This window comes from Carlito syrichta, unplaced genomic scaffold (assembly GCF_000164805.1).
Source record: "Carlito syrichta isolate Samal-C Ts95f unplaced genomic scaffold, Tarsius_syrichta-2.0.1 Scaffold316858, whole genome shotgun sequence".
Taxonomy (NCBI): domain Eukaryota; kingdom Metazoa; phylum Chordata; class Mammalia; order Primates; family Tarsiidae; genus Carlito; species Carlito syrichta.
The window spans coordinates 157,298-175,936 of record NW_007260954.1 but is presented as its reverse complement, the minus strand read 5'-3'; the positions used below and the strand labels follow the sequence as shown (position 1 = coordinate 175,936).

The 18,639-nt window shown below is 34.8% G+C and overlaps 1 protein-coding gene across 1 annotated transcript in view; it reads left to right on the top strand.

Moving 5' to 3' along the window:
* Positions 1-1,604: 1,604 nt before the first annotated feature.
* CAPS2 (calcyphosine 2) overlaps positions 1,605-18,639 on the top strand; it is a 62,801-nt gene continuing 45,766 nt past the window's right edge. The window contains exons 1-4 of the mRNA XM_021707371.1: positions 1,605-1,714; positions 2,808-2,857; positions 12,883-13,059; positions 17,840-17,962. Coding sequence (XP_021563046.1) covers positions 2,828-2,857; positions 12,883-13,059; positions 17,840-17,962 — 330 coding nt within the window. The 5' untranslated portion in view covers positions 1,605-1,714; positions 2,808-2,827. The remainder of the gene's footprint in view (positions 1,715-2,807; positions 2,858-12,882; positions 13,060-17,839; positions 17,963-18,639) is intronic.

Below are 18,639 nucleotides of genomic sequence, written 5' to 3'. Positions count from 1 at the left end.
CTTCCTTTAAGCGCCAGATTCAATCAATTTATTTATTTTTTCCCATTATGTTCTGATATGGTATAAAGCAACATAATGGCCACTAACATCACTACCCACTACCTAGAGAGATATGATGATAATTAGAATTGGAAATAATCATCCTTAAAAAAAATGAAGGAAGTGGGAAGTTAGTTCATTTTTTTTTTTGGTAGAACTAAAAATGATAGCCAGTAATATTGGTTACTTGGCTAGCAGTAATATCTCATGATGTGCAGCAGTTTGAGTCGGGAGAGAAGCCATTCAGAAGTGCTCTTCCCTCCTCCTGCTACTCCCTACCCGCATCGTATCCTAAATGGATATTTATTGCTTTAGGGCAAGCATAACCTTTGGCATATGTTCCAAAAATTGCCTCACAGCCATTTGTCGGGAATACTGAATCTCGTGCCATGAAGTTTCGGTTTCTGGTAATCTTTAGTACCTGCAGCTAATTCTCTCTGATTCTTCTATTGCCTATAACAGCAAGGGTGTAGTCCTGAAAAAACAAACAAACAAACAAACAAACAAACTGGAATCCCTGTACGAATTCAAACTCTGCAATAAGTGGCAGTTTGAAAAAGTCAAATTCACTTTTCTGGGTCTCAGCTTACTCAGTTTAAGAATCAGAAGGTTGAGCTCTTTTTTATCTTTTAAGCCCTGTCCAAAATTATTTAAGTAGCATGTCAGTTACCTGACAACTCTGATCTTACAGATTCTGGAGTGTTCCATATAGGATGGTTTTTCCCTTAGAATACTCTTGCTATATCAAAATGAATCATTTGTATGCTATGTAGTTCTAAACTAATTCATATCTGAATTGACTGAATTCACTTATTTAACAAATAGCTGAGTTCCTACGGTTTTCTAGGTTTTATAAATCCAAGATTAGGTTTTATAAATTAATGGGAAAGTGGCAAAAATTAGGATTACAATGTTTATCTAACATTAAGCTGGCATTATGCCTTGCTATCTTTACTTAAAAAATTAAGTTACTATTAATATCAAATTCAAGTCTAACAATAGAAAAACAAAGTATGAACATATCTTTAAACAAAAAATTATGCTTGGTAATGTAAAGGTGATGTATAAAATAAAATATGCAAAATATTGATGACAGATATATTTATCTGATTTTTATTTTGTGTATATTTACAAGTTGATTATTTTCAACCTTTTTTGGCCAGCATTTTAATCAATTACTACGTTATTACCAATTGGACCATTTACTCTATTTTATTCTTTGCATTAGATGAAGAATATGCTAGCTAAAAATACTTTCATCAGCCTACCTTGGCAACCCAAAACTTATAAAGGTTTGGGAAGTGAAATAAAATAAATATATAAAGAAAATAAATATATAGTTCATTGTGTAGGAAAAGGGACATGCATTAGTTTCCTATTGTTGTGAAAAATTATCACTAACTTAGTGGTTTAAAACAATATAAATTTATCTTTTTACAGTTCTGGTGGTTGGAAGTACCAAGTGAGTCTTAAGGGACTGTATCTAGTATTATTATGTAATTTGTAGGGATTATTTAAAATTAGAGTAAAAATTGCATTTAATATTTATTTTATCTTTCCCAAAGTATACTGCATGATAAATACATGATCTTAAATGGATTTGGAGGTTAAAGGAGTTGCTGCTGCTTCTAGGAGCCGAATTCAGCCATTCTCTGGAAGAAAGAAACCACTACAAGTATGTAGTGGTTTATACTTTTCCTTTTGCTGGATGACTTACTAAATAATTTTCTGACTCTTTCTTCACATTTTATGTCGACTTATACTCACTAATATTTAGATGAGTATTTCCTGCATGTAAAGAACGGAACCACCAAAACTGAAGATAACAGTTCCTTGAAATTTGCCACTACTTAATTTAGTTTTATTTTCTAAGAATAACCTTATTGTCTTATTATTGTTATTTGAAAAATTATGTCTACAGAAAATATAAAAAATGAAAAATAGTAGAATGTAATTTTCATGCTTAATATCAATATCACAAAAAATAGCACAAGCTAGACAACATTTCAAAAACAAGATATAAGTACTGAAGGGTGAATTATTTCCTGTTTTTATTAACTTGAACTTTTCCTAAGACACATACATACTTTTATTCTATAGCGGCTAAACTGGCTGTAATTTTCATGTCTTTCTACAGTTTTTTGGCAATAGGATTGAACATCGAATGCATGTATATTTTTTCACTTCTTTGCTCAAACACAGCAATGTTTTCCTTTTCCCTCAAGGAAAAGATCCAAAACCTACATCTTGTATTGTAATGTAACATCTGCCCCCTGCCTCCTCACACTCTGGATTCCACCCCTTTTCAAATGCTAACTTTCCTGCGGGCCTGTGCAGCACAAGTTGTTTCCTGGTTGAAGCAATTTTCTTCCTTCTCCTTTCAGATCTGGCTAACTACTCCCCATTGTTCAGAACTCCTTTTAAAAGTTGCCCTGCAGCCCCCTCTTTTTTAAGCTTCCTAAATTCCGTAGAGCAGGTTGGGCACACATGCTATGTAATTGCTCTGTTTATGGACTTATTTTTCCATTATTGTTTATTTGAGTGAAAGTCTTCCAAGCAGGCAGAATACTATGTAAGTGGGGATTATCTATTAATAATCTGCTTACCATTTTATCTGTGTCTTAAGTACAGTAGAAAGGGCTTAATAAGTATTTCTTAAATGGAATTTACTGAGAAAATTGAAATTAGCTTTACTGCATTGACTCATTGCTTATCTATTAAAGTATAAAGGGTATATTTATACTGATTCTATCTTTTTTTAATTAAAGCAAAGGTGGACTTCTGAATCATGGGCAATCGAGAACCCTTGCCCACCAGTGTAAGTCAAGAGTCTTCACATTTCAACTGTTTGATGGGCACATATTTATGAGCTATTGACAAGTTAGAAAAGAAAGCAAAATTATATATGTAGATCTGATTGTGAACCACAGAAAAGTCTATATGCATATGGATGACCTGAAAATCATCATGCCAAAATTAAAATAGCTTTTGTGATAGGATGGGAGAAATATGGTAATACTGTCTTGGCTTTTTATTTTTTTAATATTATTTTTACATTTTCTGAAAAAGTTAAAATATTTCTTCATTTAGAAAATTCAGCTAAGTGCATTTATTAAAGAGTAGAAAATTTAGCTAGAGGTATTTATTAAAGATATGTAAAATTTTAAATTTTATACTTGGATAGTCAAAATGAATTTAAAGATAAATATGTCTGTGCTTTAATTTTGAGAACTATGATAATTTTATCAATATCATTGAAATTATTTTATTTTTGGCTTAGAATACATTGACTTATGTTTTATGTCATTATTTTAAGCTTTTAAAATTTGGAATGATATGATTTTCATATTCTTTCAAGTATTTTAGACTATAAGTCTTCTTGGAAATAGAAATTAAAAACTTAGTAATTTACTAGGCTGTCCCACACAACATTGACATTTCCAGATATTAAAAATGAGCAAATGTCAGCAATTTTATGTGAGTTTACATAATAGATACCTGTATTTTCATCTAGACATAAAGAATAGAACTAGGTCCCTGGCTTAGATATAGGTTATTGAGTATGTAACAGTGGCTATATCAATTGTGAGTTGGGAAATGTTTAGCAACTGGTTTTCTGAAAGTGTATTGTAAGTTTATTATAAATTTTACTTGTTCATTATAAATTAATTTAAGTATATATTATTTTTACTGGTATAAAGAACATGTAGAAAACTGTTTATAAATACTAATAAAATACATACACTCTTTATTGTAGATTCCTTATAGCCAGTCTATTCTCACATAATGCTCTCTTGGTTTTCTGCTGAACTTTATATCTCCAGCTAGCCTATGGCTGCAATTAATAAGCCAGTTTGGTTCCAACATGAATGTTGGTTAATATTTTTATTTACTATGAAGTGATGTGAGTGATTGCTTTGCTGAATAAAATAATAGTTTTGGATACTGAAGTAATATTTCCCCAGTTTATTTAGGTGCTTTTCCCTGTGTGACAGCGATAAACATGATTCAATTTTAAGTCTAATCTGCATTATTAATATTTTCTCTGTCACTTGTTTAAGTCTCAGAAACCAACAAGATGATAAATCAAGTCCGCATTCGTAGCATTTGTCAATTTCAGTATAAATAATCTCACCAAGGCTGATTTCAGTGTATCTATATGATATCACTAAGCACAGAGTCAGAAAGAGATGCCCACTATGATATTACCACACAGGTATGATAGATGCAAGTAACCTCTAGAGCACAGATCATAGTGAAATTCAGTAAAATCATTAGAGAATGATGCATTTTGAGTATTTATGTCTTTTGTTTTTAATATACTTTAACCATAATTTATTTAATTTTATTTTGAATGATTGCTTTGATTAACAATCAGCTGGAAAAAATTACTGAACGTTTAACAAATGCCTGTCATAAGCTGGTTGGAGTGAGCACACTATTGGCTTCATGGTACCTTTTTATGTATGATGTAGCTTATATGATTCACAATTATTAATGTCTCATTTTTAAAAGTTATGGGATAAATAGATTATTTCTTTCAGGGTCCCACGACTTGACTTGGGAAGCCTTGTTGACTCTGATGAGGTAATTTTTGCTAAGTATTTAAGATAGACATTTGAACACAATATTGCATAATGCATATAATAAGTATCATTATATTTTATTTTTTAGGATGATTTTTCATATATTCCACTTAGTAAATCAAAAGTTCATTTTAACCCTCCAAATTCATCTTCTGCTCTTGGGTGGGACACATCATGCCAAATACCATATACTCAGCATCATCTAAATGATCTGGTTAGTATTTATTTGCTTATTACCAATTTTCAGAATTAGGCTATGCATTATTAGCACTGTATTTATTTATTTATTTTACATTTTATTTGTTTATATATTATTTTACTTTATTTTAAAGATGTGGGGTAGAGTTCAGGATTAGGTATACAAACATTGATTATGTGGGTACCTTTGTTCAGGATTAGGTATACAAACATTGATTATGTGGGTACCTTTGTTGATGAGGTGTGCCCCTCCCTCCCCTGGCAATTTCCCTCTACTGCCAATTCCTTTCTTATAGTAGTATGATAATTGTTCAAATTCACTTATGAGTGAGACCATATGGTACTCTGTTCTTTGTTTCTGTGATAGATCACTGAGTAAGATCAACTCTAAATCCATCCAAGTTGCTGCGAAGTCCATATATTTGTCCATCTTTGTGGCTGCATAATATTACTTTGTGTATATGTACCACATTTTTTTAATCCAGTCCAGCTTTGATGGGCAGCATGGTTGGTTCCATGTTTTAGCTATTGTGAATAGAGTTGCAACAAATATATGTGTGCAGGCATCTTTTTGTGGAATGATTTGAGTTCCTCTGGGTATATTCCCAATAGGGGAATTTCTGGGTCATATGGCAGGTCAATTTCTAGTTCTTTCAGAAATCGCCACACTGTCTTTCAAAGAGGTTGAACTAGTTTGCATTTGCACCAGTAGTGTAGAAGCATTCCTTTTTCTCTGCATCCTTGCCAGCATCTGTTGTTGTTTGTTTTATTGTCTTACTGGGGTTAGGTGTTCTCTCAATGTGCTTTTGATTTGCATTTCTCTGATGATGAGTGAGGCTGAACACTTTTTCATGTGTCTGTTGGCTGCCCGTATATCTTCTTTTGAGAAGTGTTTATTCATATCTTTTTGCCCACTTTTTAATGGGGCCGTTTGTTTTTTTTCCTTTCGGTATGTTTGAGTTCCTTGTAGATCCTAGATGTTAGGCCTTTGTCAGATATACAGTTGGCAAATATTTTTTCCCATTCTGTGGACTGTCTCCCTGCTCTCTTGATGGTTTGTTTTGCTTTGCAAAAGCTCATCAGTTTGATGAGGTCCCACTTTTCTATCTTATTTCTTGTGGTATGAGCACTTAGGATTTTGAGCAGGAATTGGTTGCTAGTTCCAATTTCCATAAGGGTGTCTTCCAAGATTCTTATAGTTTGAGGTTTTACATTTTGGTCTTTGATCCATTTAGAGTTGATTTTTGTGTATGGTGATAGGTAGGGGTCCTGTTTCAATCTCCTGCATGTGATCAGCCAGTTTTCCTAGCACCATTTACTGAGTAGGTTCTCCTCTCCCTAGTGGTTGTTTTTGGAGACTTTGCCAAAGATGAGTTGGTTGAGAAATTGAGATTTTGCTTCTGGAATTTCTATCTTGTTCTATTGGTCTATATGTTTGTTTTTGTACCAATACCAGGCTATTTTGATTACTGTAGCCTTATAGTAAAGTTTGAAGTCTGGAAGTGTGATACCTCCTGGTTTGTTTCTTTTGTTAAGGATTGTCTTGGCTATTCATGGTCGTTTATGTTTCCATATGAATTTTTGTATTGTCATTTCCAGGTCTGAGAAGAAAGATGTTGGTAATTTAATGGATATTGTGTTGAATCTGTAGATTCCCTTGGGTAGGATACACATCTTAACAATGTTGATTCTTCCTATCCATGAGCATGGAATATTTTTCCATTTGTTTGTGTCTTCTTGGATTTCTTTGAGCAGTGTTTTGTAGTTCTCATTGTAAAGGTCTTTCACTTCTCTGGTTAGGCAGATGCCAAGGCATTTCATTTTTTGTGTGGCTATTGAGAATGGGATTGTGGTTTTAATTTGGGTTGCTGCCTGCTTGTTGTTGGTGTATAAAAATGCAACTATCTTTTGTACATTTATTTTGTACCCTGAGACTTTGCCAAAGTCCTTTATCAATGCAAGTAGGTTTTTGACAGATTCTCTTGGATTTTCAAGGTATAGGATCATATCATCAGCAAAGAGGGATAACTTGACTTCTTCTTTTCCTGTTTGGATACCCTGTTTTCCTTCTCTTGTCTAATTGCCCTAGCTATTACTTCCAACACAATGTTGAACAAGAGGGGTAAGAGTGGGCAGTCTTGTCTTGTTCCAGTTTTCAGGGAGAATATTTCCAGTTTCTGTCCGTTTAGCAATATGTTAGGTGTGGGTTTATTGTAGATGGCACTTACTATTTTAAGGTATGTTCCTTCCATATCTAGATGTTTGAGGGTTTTTGTCAAGAAGGGATGCTGGACTTTATCAAAAGCTTTTCCTGCATCTAATAAGATAATCATGTGGTTCTTGTTTTTACATCTGTTAATGTATTTAATGACATTTATGATCTTGCCAATGTTGAACCAGCCCTGGATCCTGGGGATGAAGCCTACTTGGTCATGGTAGATGATTTTTGAGATGTGTTTTTGGGTCTGATTTGCTGCAGTCTTGTTGAGGATGTCTTTATCTGGCCTGTATTTCTCTGTTTTGTTGGATATTTACCCAGTTTGTTTATTAGTGTGAGGTTAGCTTCGTAAAATGATTTGGGAAGAATTCCATCTCTCAATTGCTTGGAATACTTTCAGTAGGATTGGTATAAGCTCTTGTATGTTTTGTAGAATTCTGCTGGAAAGTCATCAAGTCCAGGCCTTTTTTTTGTAGGTAGTTTTTATATGACATAGTCAATTTCCTGGGTTGTTATTGGTCTATTTAGTGTCTCATTGTCTTCTTGTGTCAATCTGGGGAAGTTGTGTGATGTCAGAAAGTCCTCCATTTCATTTAGATTATCAAGTTTTTTTTCCCATATAGGTGTACATAGTAATCTCTCATAATCTTTTGTATTTCTTTGAGGTCAGTTGTGATTTGGTCTTTTGTATTTCTGAGTGTGTTTATTTGGAATTTTTCTCTCTTTTTCTTGGTCTTTCATGCTAGGGGTCCATCAATCTTTTTAATTCTTTCAAGAACAAGAACCAGCTTGTTGTTTTATTGATGTTTTCTATGATATTTTTGTCTTCTATGTCCCATATTTGGCTCTTATTTTGGTGATTTGGATTCTTCTGCTAAAGTTGGGGTTTTGGTGGTCTTCTCTTTCTAGCTACCTTAAGTGATTAGTTAGTCTCTCAACTCGTGATCTTTCCATTTTCTTGATGTGTGTTCGTAGAGATATAAATTCCCCTTAGAATTTTTCATGGCATTCCAGAGGTTTTGATAGGATGTTTCTTCGTTTTATTTGTCTCCAGGAATCTGTTAATTTCTGTTTTGATTTCAGTGTTGACCCAGTAGTTGTTCGGCATCATGCTGTTTAGTGTACATGTCTTTGTGAACTTTGGGGAAATTTTGTTGGTGTTGATATTTATTTTTATTCCACTGTGGTCTGAGAAGGTGCATGGCAAGATTTCAACCTTATGGAATTTGTTTATGCTTGGTTTATGGTCAAGGATATGATTGATCTTGGAGTATGTTCCATGTGGTGTTGAGTAGAGTGTATATTCTGTGGTTGTTGGGTGGAATAATCCATAGGTATCTATTAAGTCCATTTGGTCACGTATCAAGTTTAGGTTCTGGATCTCCTTGTTGATTTTTTTGCCTCAATGATCTATCTAGGGCTGTTGGTGGGGTATTCAAGTCCCCTGCTATAATAGTGTTAGAGTCAATATCTTTTTTTAGTTTACTTAGTAGTTGCTTTAGAAGTGCTGGTTCTCCTGTGTTGGGTCATACATGTTTAGAATGGATATTTCTTGTTGATGGATTGAACCATTTATCATTGATAGTGTCCTTTTTTGTGTTTTTAAATTTTTGATAGGTTAAAGCTTATTTCGTCTGAATTAAGATTGTGACTCCTGTCTTCCTTGTGATCCATTTGCCTGGAAACTCATTTTCCATCCTTTAACTTTGAGTCTGTGTGCACTCCTTGTGTTGAGATGAGTTTCCTTGATGCAGCAAATAATTGGCTCATGGTTTTTTATCCAGTTTGCCATTCTGCGTCTTTTCACTGGTGCATTTAGTCCATTCACATTCAGGTTGATTATTGAAATGTGATTATTTATCCTTGTCATGAGGTTCTTATAAAGTTTTTTCTTTGTTTACTTGTTTTCTTTTGGCTTTGGGGTTTTATGTATGTGTGTGTTTTCAAGTGTCTTTTTTCACTGCATTCTTTCTTGATTCTGTGCTCTGCTCTTCTCTTGGGAAGTGTGTGGTCATTCTTTCTTTTCTTTCTTCTGTGTAATACCTTTTTAAGTGTCTCCTGTAGAGCTGGTCTGGAAGTGGCATAATCTCTTAGGGATTGGATGTCTGGGAAGAATTTTAGTTCTCCATCACTGATGAAGCTGAGCTTGGCTGGATAGAAATTCTTGGTTGAAATTATTTACCTTTGAGGACTTTGAATATAGCACTCCAGTCCCTTCTTGCTTGTAGTGTTTCCACTGGTAGGTCTGCTGCTATTCTGATTGGTATTCGCTGGTAGGTAGTCTGACCTTTCTCTTTTACTACCTTTAAGACTTTTTCTTTTGTGCCTACTTTGTGTAGGCAAATTACTATGTGTCTAGGGGTTGGTTTTCATTTGATGTCTTGTGGGAGTTCTCTGTATCTCTTGTGCTTGGCTGGTCACATCTCTGATGAGACGGGGAAAGGTTTCTTGGATTACTTCCTCATATACTTGCTCCAAGTTGTTCTCCATTTCCCTTTCTTCTGGGATACCAATCAGGCATAGGTTTGACCTCTTGTTATAATTGCACATCTTCTGTAGGCTTTGTTCTTTCTTTCTGAGTCTTCTTTCTATTTTTTTTTTTTTTTTATAGATCATGCTAATTCCATGTTCTGGTCTTCAAGTTCTGAGATTCTTTCTTCAGTTAGATTAATTCTGCTTTCCATGCTTGTCATCTTGTTATTTATTTCCTGGATGAAAGTTTTTATAACCAAAAATCTCTAAGTTCTTTCAGTGTTGTATCTTGTCTTTCTTGAGTCTTATTCACTGTTTCCATCCATTCCTTAATCCCTGTCATATTCTGGGACCAGTTTCATTGTTTTGGCTACAACATTGATTTTTCAGGGGTTTTATCTTTGTTACACTTGAAATTGCCTGTGGTCTTCCTTTGATTTTTCCTCATTTGTTTTTCTCTTTAGTTCTGTTTTTCAGTGTCAGTGGGAGAGGCTTTCCCTTCTGATGTTTGCTTGGTCATCTCTTCTTCCCTGATCTAGGCTCTGGATTTGTTCTGTTTTGCAATAGGACTGTGGGTGGAAAGCTTTGCTGTCTTTTGTAGTTTTAAAAGTCAAATAAAGTAGGGGATGGCATGGTAGGATTCAGACACTATTTGCAAATTACAATGTTCACTGATTGTGGTATGTGTTCTCTGAGACCCACTCCCCGCCACCACTCTGTAATGTAATGGGTACATGTGTGTACCCCCTGAGTCCAAGATACAGTGACACCAATGAGGAGCACAGAGAAAAATAGAATGAAATAAAATGGGCAAGAATTAAAAAAAGAAAAAAGAAATAGAAAAAACAACACAGAACAATGAAAGCAGAAACCAACACAAAAAACAATTGAACACACACATGCACACACACACACACACACCCCAAAACAAACTGGAATAACAACATAGTGAAACAAAACAAACAACAACAACAACAACAAAACCAAGAAAACTAAACACACAAGCACACACACCTAGCACAAAGTGAATGGAGAAGAAAAACAGAAAGTCCTGCGGGGGGGAGGGGGAAGGAATGCAGATTGAGCCCTCACACATATCTTGACACACACCTTAAACCAAAAAATAAATAAATAAAAATAAACAGAAGAACAAAAGAGCAAAAACAAACCAACAACAATAACAAAACTGAAAGATGAACACTCAGTCATTCACATACACACATAAACAGAAGACAGCAAAAGAAGAAAGAAACAGAAAAAGAAAAGAAAAAAATGAGGGAGATGCAGATCAAACCCTCGTATACACATTCATGCACAAAGGAGAAATATTTAAAAAATAGATAAACTAACATACAAACAGGCAAAATATTTTTAAAAGTTAAAAAAATTAAAAAAAAAAACAAAAAACCCTGTCCTCTTGTGGCAGGCTCTGCAATTGTACCTCTAGTCTGGTCTCTCCTGTAGAGTTTCCACTTTTTTCACTTTCTCTCCAGTGTCCAGAGCAGGGAAGGAGGAGGGGCAGTGGAGGTGGGTGGGTCTGCAGTCCTCCCCTTCCACTCTCATATACTCAGGGAGATCTACCCCACTTTGGAGGTGTGGGATTGTGTCTTCCCCAGGTATGTACTCGCCGGGGGGTGCCCCAACCAGGCCAATCCTGGAATGGAGTTCTTCTATTGTGACTGACATCCAGGCTCTGCCTGGGGTTGTCTTTCTCAGTCATGGCCCAGCTGTGAGTCTGATGTTAAAAGAATTGCTGGGGAGGAGGGAGTTTGGGTCAGCCCCAGACTTACCACTGATCTCCTTGGAGTTCTTCCTCATCCTTTTCTGGCCACACCCTTTGTCCTGCAGCTGGATCAGGGTAGGGGGTGGAGACCCTGAGACCCAGCACTCACCAAGTCCCTCTGAATTTTGTGCTTCCAGCATATTCCCCCTGGGTCACGATCATTCCCTGAGTAGTTGATCCACCAGTCACAGAGATCGGGTCTGTTGCTCCATGGTGAGTAAGTCAGAGCACTTTCCTGCCCTGCCTTTAAGATGGTGGCAGGTTGCCTCTCTTGTCCTCTTCAGTGGGACTCTGCCTCTGGGCTCCCTCTGCATCTCCTGCTGCCAGTACCCGGCCAGGCACTTAAGTCAGCACTCTTTTAATCTAGAGATTTTTATTATGTTCGGTCTATATTTGTCAAATTTATTGCTTGGGATATATTAAAATCCCAAGCAATAATGTTAGTGAAATAATTTTACTTTGTTTTATGTTTTTTCCACACATAGAAATGGTATTAAAATGTTTTCTTATGACATTGGTAAAGTGCAGGTATATCCTAATATGAAATCCAGGAATTTTTAAAATGTGGCAAAATATTAGATTGGATTGTGCTAGTTTAAGAGTATAAGACCAGTTTCTTGGAAACTGATTTATACTTTAATCTACCAGAATACTATGGATTAAGAAGTAGTTATGCTCATTTCAAGGTGTCTCCTTGGGACATGTTTATACTTCAAACACATCTAGTGTTTTATGTAACATTATGAATATGATTCTGACTAGTTTTACACAAGTAGAATTTTCTGTCCTCTTTAGTCTTTTTACTGTAGTTGGCTCTATTCATGTTCTCTTCAGTATTGTTTTGGAAAATTGCAGTAATAATATCTTGCTACAGTTTATATTCTAAAGCTTTGTCTCATCCTTCTCTTCTGGATTAGACTTAAGTATTCTCAATACTTTTCAAGGGTTCAATTGACTTTATGTGTGTGTGTGTTTTTTTTTTGTGTGTGTGTGTGTTTGTGTGTGTATTCCATTTGGAATGTCTCTCCCTCCCTGGATCAATGTGTATGTCATTATATTTTCTTAGTACTCTATCAACTGGCTCCATTATCTCTCAACTCCCATGGAAATGTTTCAAAGGTAGAATATCTTAATATTCTAGAAATGTCAACCAATGCTTCTCAGGATTAGTGATTTCCATTCTCTATGACTATTCTGGAAAAAATGATTAAATATGAAATTCTTCTGGGGCAGGAAAAAAAGCCTATCAAAAACTCTCAAGCTCTATTAGAACCAGAACTGATCTTCAATTGGGAAACAAGGTACAGACTTGCTGGTACTTATGGCCAGTACCCATTCTAAGCAGTTCTGTTTGCTCTGATTGATCAATGATGCTGTACCAAGTGAAGTTTTAATTAATATAAATATATAATATCTATCGTATAAGCGTGTCTGTTTAGATATATAAATATATCTGTTTAGAACATATGATTACATTGGTCTGTTTTTAAGACATAAATGATAAACCTGTTAATGCCAATGGGGAAAATAAAAAATTATTTTGATTTTTTTTCTGGTGATTTTCATGCTTTCCTTTTTATCTATAGGAGCAGGACATAATATCTGAAAACTTGCCAGCACCAACAAGCAAATATAAACTAAAATATCAGCAATATGAGACTGAAATGAAAGAGGGATATAAACAGTATAGTCAGAGAAATTCTAGAAAAACAAAATCAAATATCACACATCAACAATCTCTAAGAAACAAGATAGATGAAAAGGTAATATATGAGTCTTTATAAACTTCTAATGAATTTTAAAGAAAACTACATATTATAAAATATCTTCTTGTCCAATGTGTCTTTCTGTTAGTCATAAGTATAATATGACATTAACATCTATTCTTCATAATAAATTTAAAAGGTTATTATCACCATTGTTAGACACAAAAACTCTAGCCATATGGCCTAGTCATCTTTCAGAAGTTTTTTACTTGCCTTGGGATTGGAAGTAAGATGAAATTATATCTACATCCAGAGTGCCAAAAAATGTATACACATTTTAAGAGATATTATCTATGAATTACTTTTGAAGTTGAATTGAAAGAAGAATTGATATTATCTATATATTAATTTTTGAAATTGAATTGAATTACAGTAGCAATGTGTAGTATGATATTTGCTCAAAATGTGGTATTAATCAAATGAATGCTAGCATCACCATGTAACTAGCAGGACAATCAAAGAAAATGGTGGAAGCACAGTTGACATTTGAGGCGTGCAAGGCCATTTTGAAGTAGTATTTAAAAATTCAAGAATGTTGTGGAAGAACGCCAAAGGAGGTGTGAGTACAGCTGAGCCCTTACATACCTAACAACTGCATGCATTCGTGATAAGTTTGAGACACATGTCACTGTGTGTGATGAGCACAAGGGAAGATCTAGGAGGCCTCTCACAACAAGTTCTGTAGTAGTTTACCATAATCAGAAGTGTCTGGACCCTGATGGTAACCACTTTGAGTACCTCTTGCAATTGCATATGTCCAATGTGACTTGTATTCATCTTTTGCTGTCAGTATATATTGAGTATTGCAATTTTAATACAGTTTTTTCTTTCTTAAAATGTGTATATATATTTTTTGGCATACTCTCTCTGTGTATATATATGTATATATGTTTTTGATGTTACTGTCTTAAATTCAGTTGGTCTCACAGTCTACGTTTTTATGTTGAAAAGTGTTTTTAGACTTTGCAGTGATCCTATAATCAAAAACTGTCATCACTTCATGATTGTCTTTTGCCTCATTATGGGAAATGTTTTTTAACATCACAAATTGTTGCAATTATTATGCTTTTATTTAATATTAATTAAGTGTAAATTTACCATTTATGAATATTAGAGTAAATTAAACATAAGTTTAATTACTTTCATAAGCATACAGGAGAAGTCAATCTTGATTTTTGGGACCAATAGTTAGGAAACATAGTTTATGATTCTATTGGCCATAAGGATGAGAAACCTTGGAAATAATTCTTAATTCTGTTAAGTTTTTATAAGAATAACACATTTTTGGGCAACCCCCTGGGGTCCCCTCCCACTGTGGGAGCTTTTCTGTCCTCTCAATAAATCCTGCTTTCTCACTTAAAAAAAAAAGAATAACATATTTTCAGGGAAATTTGATGGCTGTATTTGCTTAGCCTTTTCCTATAGGCAAAAAGAATGATAAATTTATAAGTAGGTCTGGCATGTCAGCTATTTTTTACAAATTCATGTAGGACTATTTAGAACTAAATAAATCACATAGTGGTTAGCTGAAAGAACAACATAATTAATGGAATTATTAGGTGTTCCTTATCTTAAAAACATTTTTTCAAACCCAAGTCTATACATATAAATATGGTAATCTGGTGTTTCTAATACTAGGCAAGATACATTTCACAACCTTTTAGCATTTGGATATGTATTATTTGCAGGATAACCATGTGATATTTAGATCACTGTAGAGATGTTGGGAAAGTAGAAGGTTTTGTAAGCACATGTTTTATTCGGTAGTAGCAAAACAGCTCAAAATATACATATATATATATGTATATATATTTGAGTGAGGCTCTTACTCTGTCACCCAGACTGGAGTGCAATTGCACAATCATCGCTTATTGCAACCTCAGAATCCTGGGGTTGAGCAATCTTCCCCATTCAGCCTCCCCAAAAGCTGGGACTACAAGTGTGCACCAACAAAGCTGGCTAATTTTTGATTTTTTGTAAAGAAGAGGTCTCACTATATTCCCTAGGCTGGTCTTGAATTCCTAGGCTCAAATAGTCCTCCTGTCTTGACCTCCCAAAGTGCTGGGATTACAGGTGTGAGCCACTTTGCTTGTCCCAAAATATTTTGAAAGTAAAGCTTTTATTTCCTTAAATTCAAATTCAAATAATGACATTTGTTTGCTTTTGGTTTAAGAGGGGAACAAATTTTATTTGAAAATCTTTCCATGTAACTAGTAAATATTTAATATTAATAAAGAATTTTATAAAAGTTAATATATGTACATATTTTCTGCTGGAAAATATGCTGTTTTGCCTTTTTGATTTTTTTTTTTTTTTGTTATTGAGTCAGAATCTCAGTCTGTTGCCTAGGCTAGGGTGCAGTGGCACACTCATGGCCACCACAGCCTCGACCTGCTGGACTCAGGTACTCTTTCCACTCAGTAGCTAGAACCACAGACATGTGCCACCACACTCAGCTAATTTTTTGATTTATTGTAGAGACAAGGTCTCACCAAGTTGCCCAGACTGGTCTCGAACCCCTGGACTCAGGCAATCTATTCACTTCTGCCTCCCAAAGTCCTAGGATTACAGGCATGAGCCACTACGCCTGGTTTGCCTTTTTGATTTTTTAACTCTACATTAAAAGTGTAAAACTATTAAGTTTAACATTTTTTAGTAGTCTTGCATAATAACTTCTATTGAAAAATTTTAGATAAAGTCTATGTAGATTCTGTAGATTCTAGTATAACAATCTTGTACATAAGGGGTTCAAAGAACTTAATCTCTTTTTACATGTATATCAACACTGCTGCATAAATGGACTATTAGTGAATTCTATTATAGTTAATGAATTAACAGTGTAATAGCAATTTCTGAAAATAGAAGTCCCTGATATCAGAAATGTAAGCCCCTCTTTAAAACAGAGAACAATATAAAAATTGATTATCTTTACTGACAAAGAAAAGCTAAGGTTAAATATATTTAGGGTCCAGGTCAATAATGAAAGGCCTTAGCCACTGACTAATCAGGCTGATACATGAGTCAAGTGATAATCAGTTGAACAGTAATGAAGAAGCTGGACTCTGCTTGATTCTGGTTTTAGTTCATTTTGTGTTGTTATAAAAAAATACCTGGGTAACCCCCTCAGGTCCCTTCCCACTGTGGGAGCTTTTCTGTCTTCTTAATAAATCCTTTTTTTTTTTTAAAAAAAAACCCAGAAAACAAACAAAAATACTTGAGGCTATGTAAATTATAAAGAAAAAAGGTTTATTTGGCTCATGATTCTGGTGACTAGAAAGTTCAAGACTGGGCATCTGAAAGGACCTCAGGTTGCTTCATAGCAGAAGACAAAGTGGAGCCAGCCTGTGCAGAAGTCACATGGCGAGGGAGGAAGCAAAGAGAAAGGGGGTAGGTGCCAGGCTCTTTTTAACAACAAGCTCTCTTGGCAACTAACAGAGTGAGAACTTGCTTACTCCTGAGGGAGGGCATTAATCTATGCATGAGGTGTCTGTCTCCATGTCCTAAACACCTCCTATTAGACTCCAGGTCCAACATGGGGGATCAATTTCAACACTAGATTTGGAGGGGACAAATATGCCAATCATAGCAATTCCAATGGCAAATTTCATTACTGAGTTTTCCTTCCACCCAGTATAAAAAGATGATGTCTCATTTCCAAATTGTTTTGCTACCTAAAATGTAAACTTGTGTGTGTGTGTATATAATACATATAAAATCAGCGTCTCACTCTATTGCCCAGGCTGAAATGCAGTGGCACAATCATGGCTCATTGCAGCCTCTTCCTCCTGGACTCAGGAGATCCTTCCACCTCAGCCTCTCAAGTAGCTGGGACTGTAACATGTGTTACCATACCCAGATAATTATTTTATTTTATTTACTTATTGATTGATTGATTGCCATGAGGTCTTGCTGTGTTGCCCAGGCTGGTCTCAAACCGTTGCTCAAGTAATCCTCTCATCTCAGCCTTCCAAAGTGCTGGCATTACAGACATGAACTACCATACCTGGCCCTTATATATTTCTAAATAAAAATGACAAGCAAGGTCTCTACTATCACGGAACTTACATTAGGAGAGGCAGGTAATAAATCATAAACAAGTATGCAATAACATCTTATATAGCAATCCAAGGTCATAAAGACGAGAGCAGAGTATGAAGATGTAGTATGATCTTTCAAGGAAGATCTTCAGTAAGAATAAATCCTGGGGGAAGAATGGTTGCGATCTATTACATTTTTGACAAGTTGCCATCCTATTGAGGTTGTTCTTTTTTGTTAAGGAATTATAAGCACATCTCATATTTAAGGAAAAATGGTGTTTATCTCTTTAGCATTGAAATAATATTTCACCTCAAAGGTTACACCTATATTTTGGTACTTTACTTCTGAATTTAATTTTCTAATGGAGTAGTCATGCTCACAGTTGTTAATTTTACAAAGACTCATCATGGCTAACAGTAGTTATAATAGTAGCTATCTTTTATTTAATGCTGACTGGGCTAGGTACTTTTTATAAGTGCTGGACGTGTATTATGTCTTAATTCTTCTTTTTGATGTTTTAATTATTTAAAAAAAATTACTATTAGTTTCCATTTAATCTAAACTGATCATCTAGCTGGAAAATGGGAGCTGGATTCAAACATAGGCAATATGATTGTCAGAGTTAGTATCCTTAACCCCTATACAAATAATCACTGACATATTCAGTGGTTACTTATTCCTTTATTTTGTTAAAAAATATTCTAAATATATGTCTGGTGGTTTATTCTTTTTTGCATAGTGTCTAAAAGGTGAAGAAGCCAACACGGATGACATTACAACGCTGGATAGGAAAGCCCTCTTACAGCAAGGTTATGTAGAAAACCCTTACAATACACAACAGAGTGCAAGAAAATTGGACGCAGTAAGTTATCAGCCTTTTTACTTATTTGATCCACCATTAAGATGATTTGTCTTCCAAGAATTTATAGACTTATAATTGAATAAATAATTGCAGCAAATTCAGACCGAGGTGAATATTCATTAATATGAAATCGAGTCCTCTTTTTTATAAATGATTGGCTTGTGTTTGTAATATATTCTGTGGAAAATTTGTCTTTGAGAATTTATAAAAATTTAGTTTACACTGTTTAAAATAGTAATTGGCTACTACTCATGTCAGTGGGCTTATTTGGCATCTTCCCTTCCACCCCACAAGTAGCCTGGTTGTTTTTTTGAAAGGCATAAGCTACTATCACTAGAGAAATTTAGGCCAGTTAAGAAAAAAGTCAGAAACAAAGTAATTTTATCTTTAGGAAAAATGAAGCAAAATTTTAGATTCTCAATGTTAACTTTAAGTCATGTCTCTTTCAAAATCAATTAGGTTGGTAGGTATTGCTTAGGCCAGTTCTAGTACAAATAGATACATGTAACATTTCTATAACATCTTGGGGTAAAGGGACCAAGCTACTGGAGGTTGATGTTCAATGGCTACCCCAGACACTCCTGGATGATTAATATTTTAGACATACCTACCTATAACAGATTGATAAAATATGACTCTTGTGGCTTACAAGCTGGAGAAACTCTTGCTCAGATAGT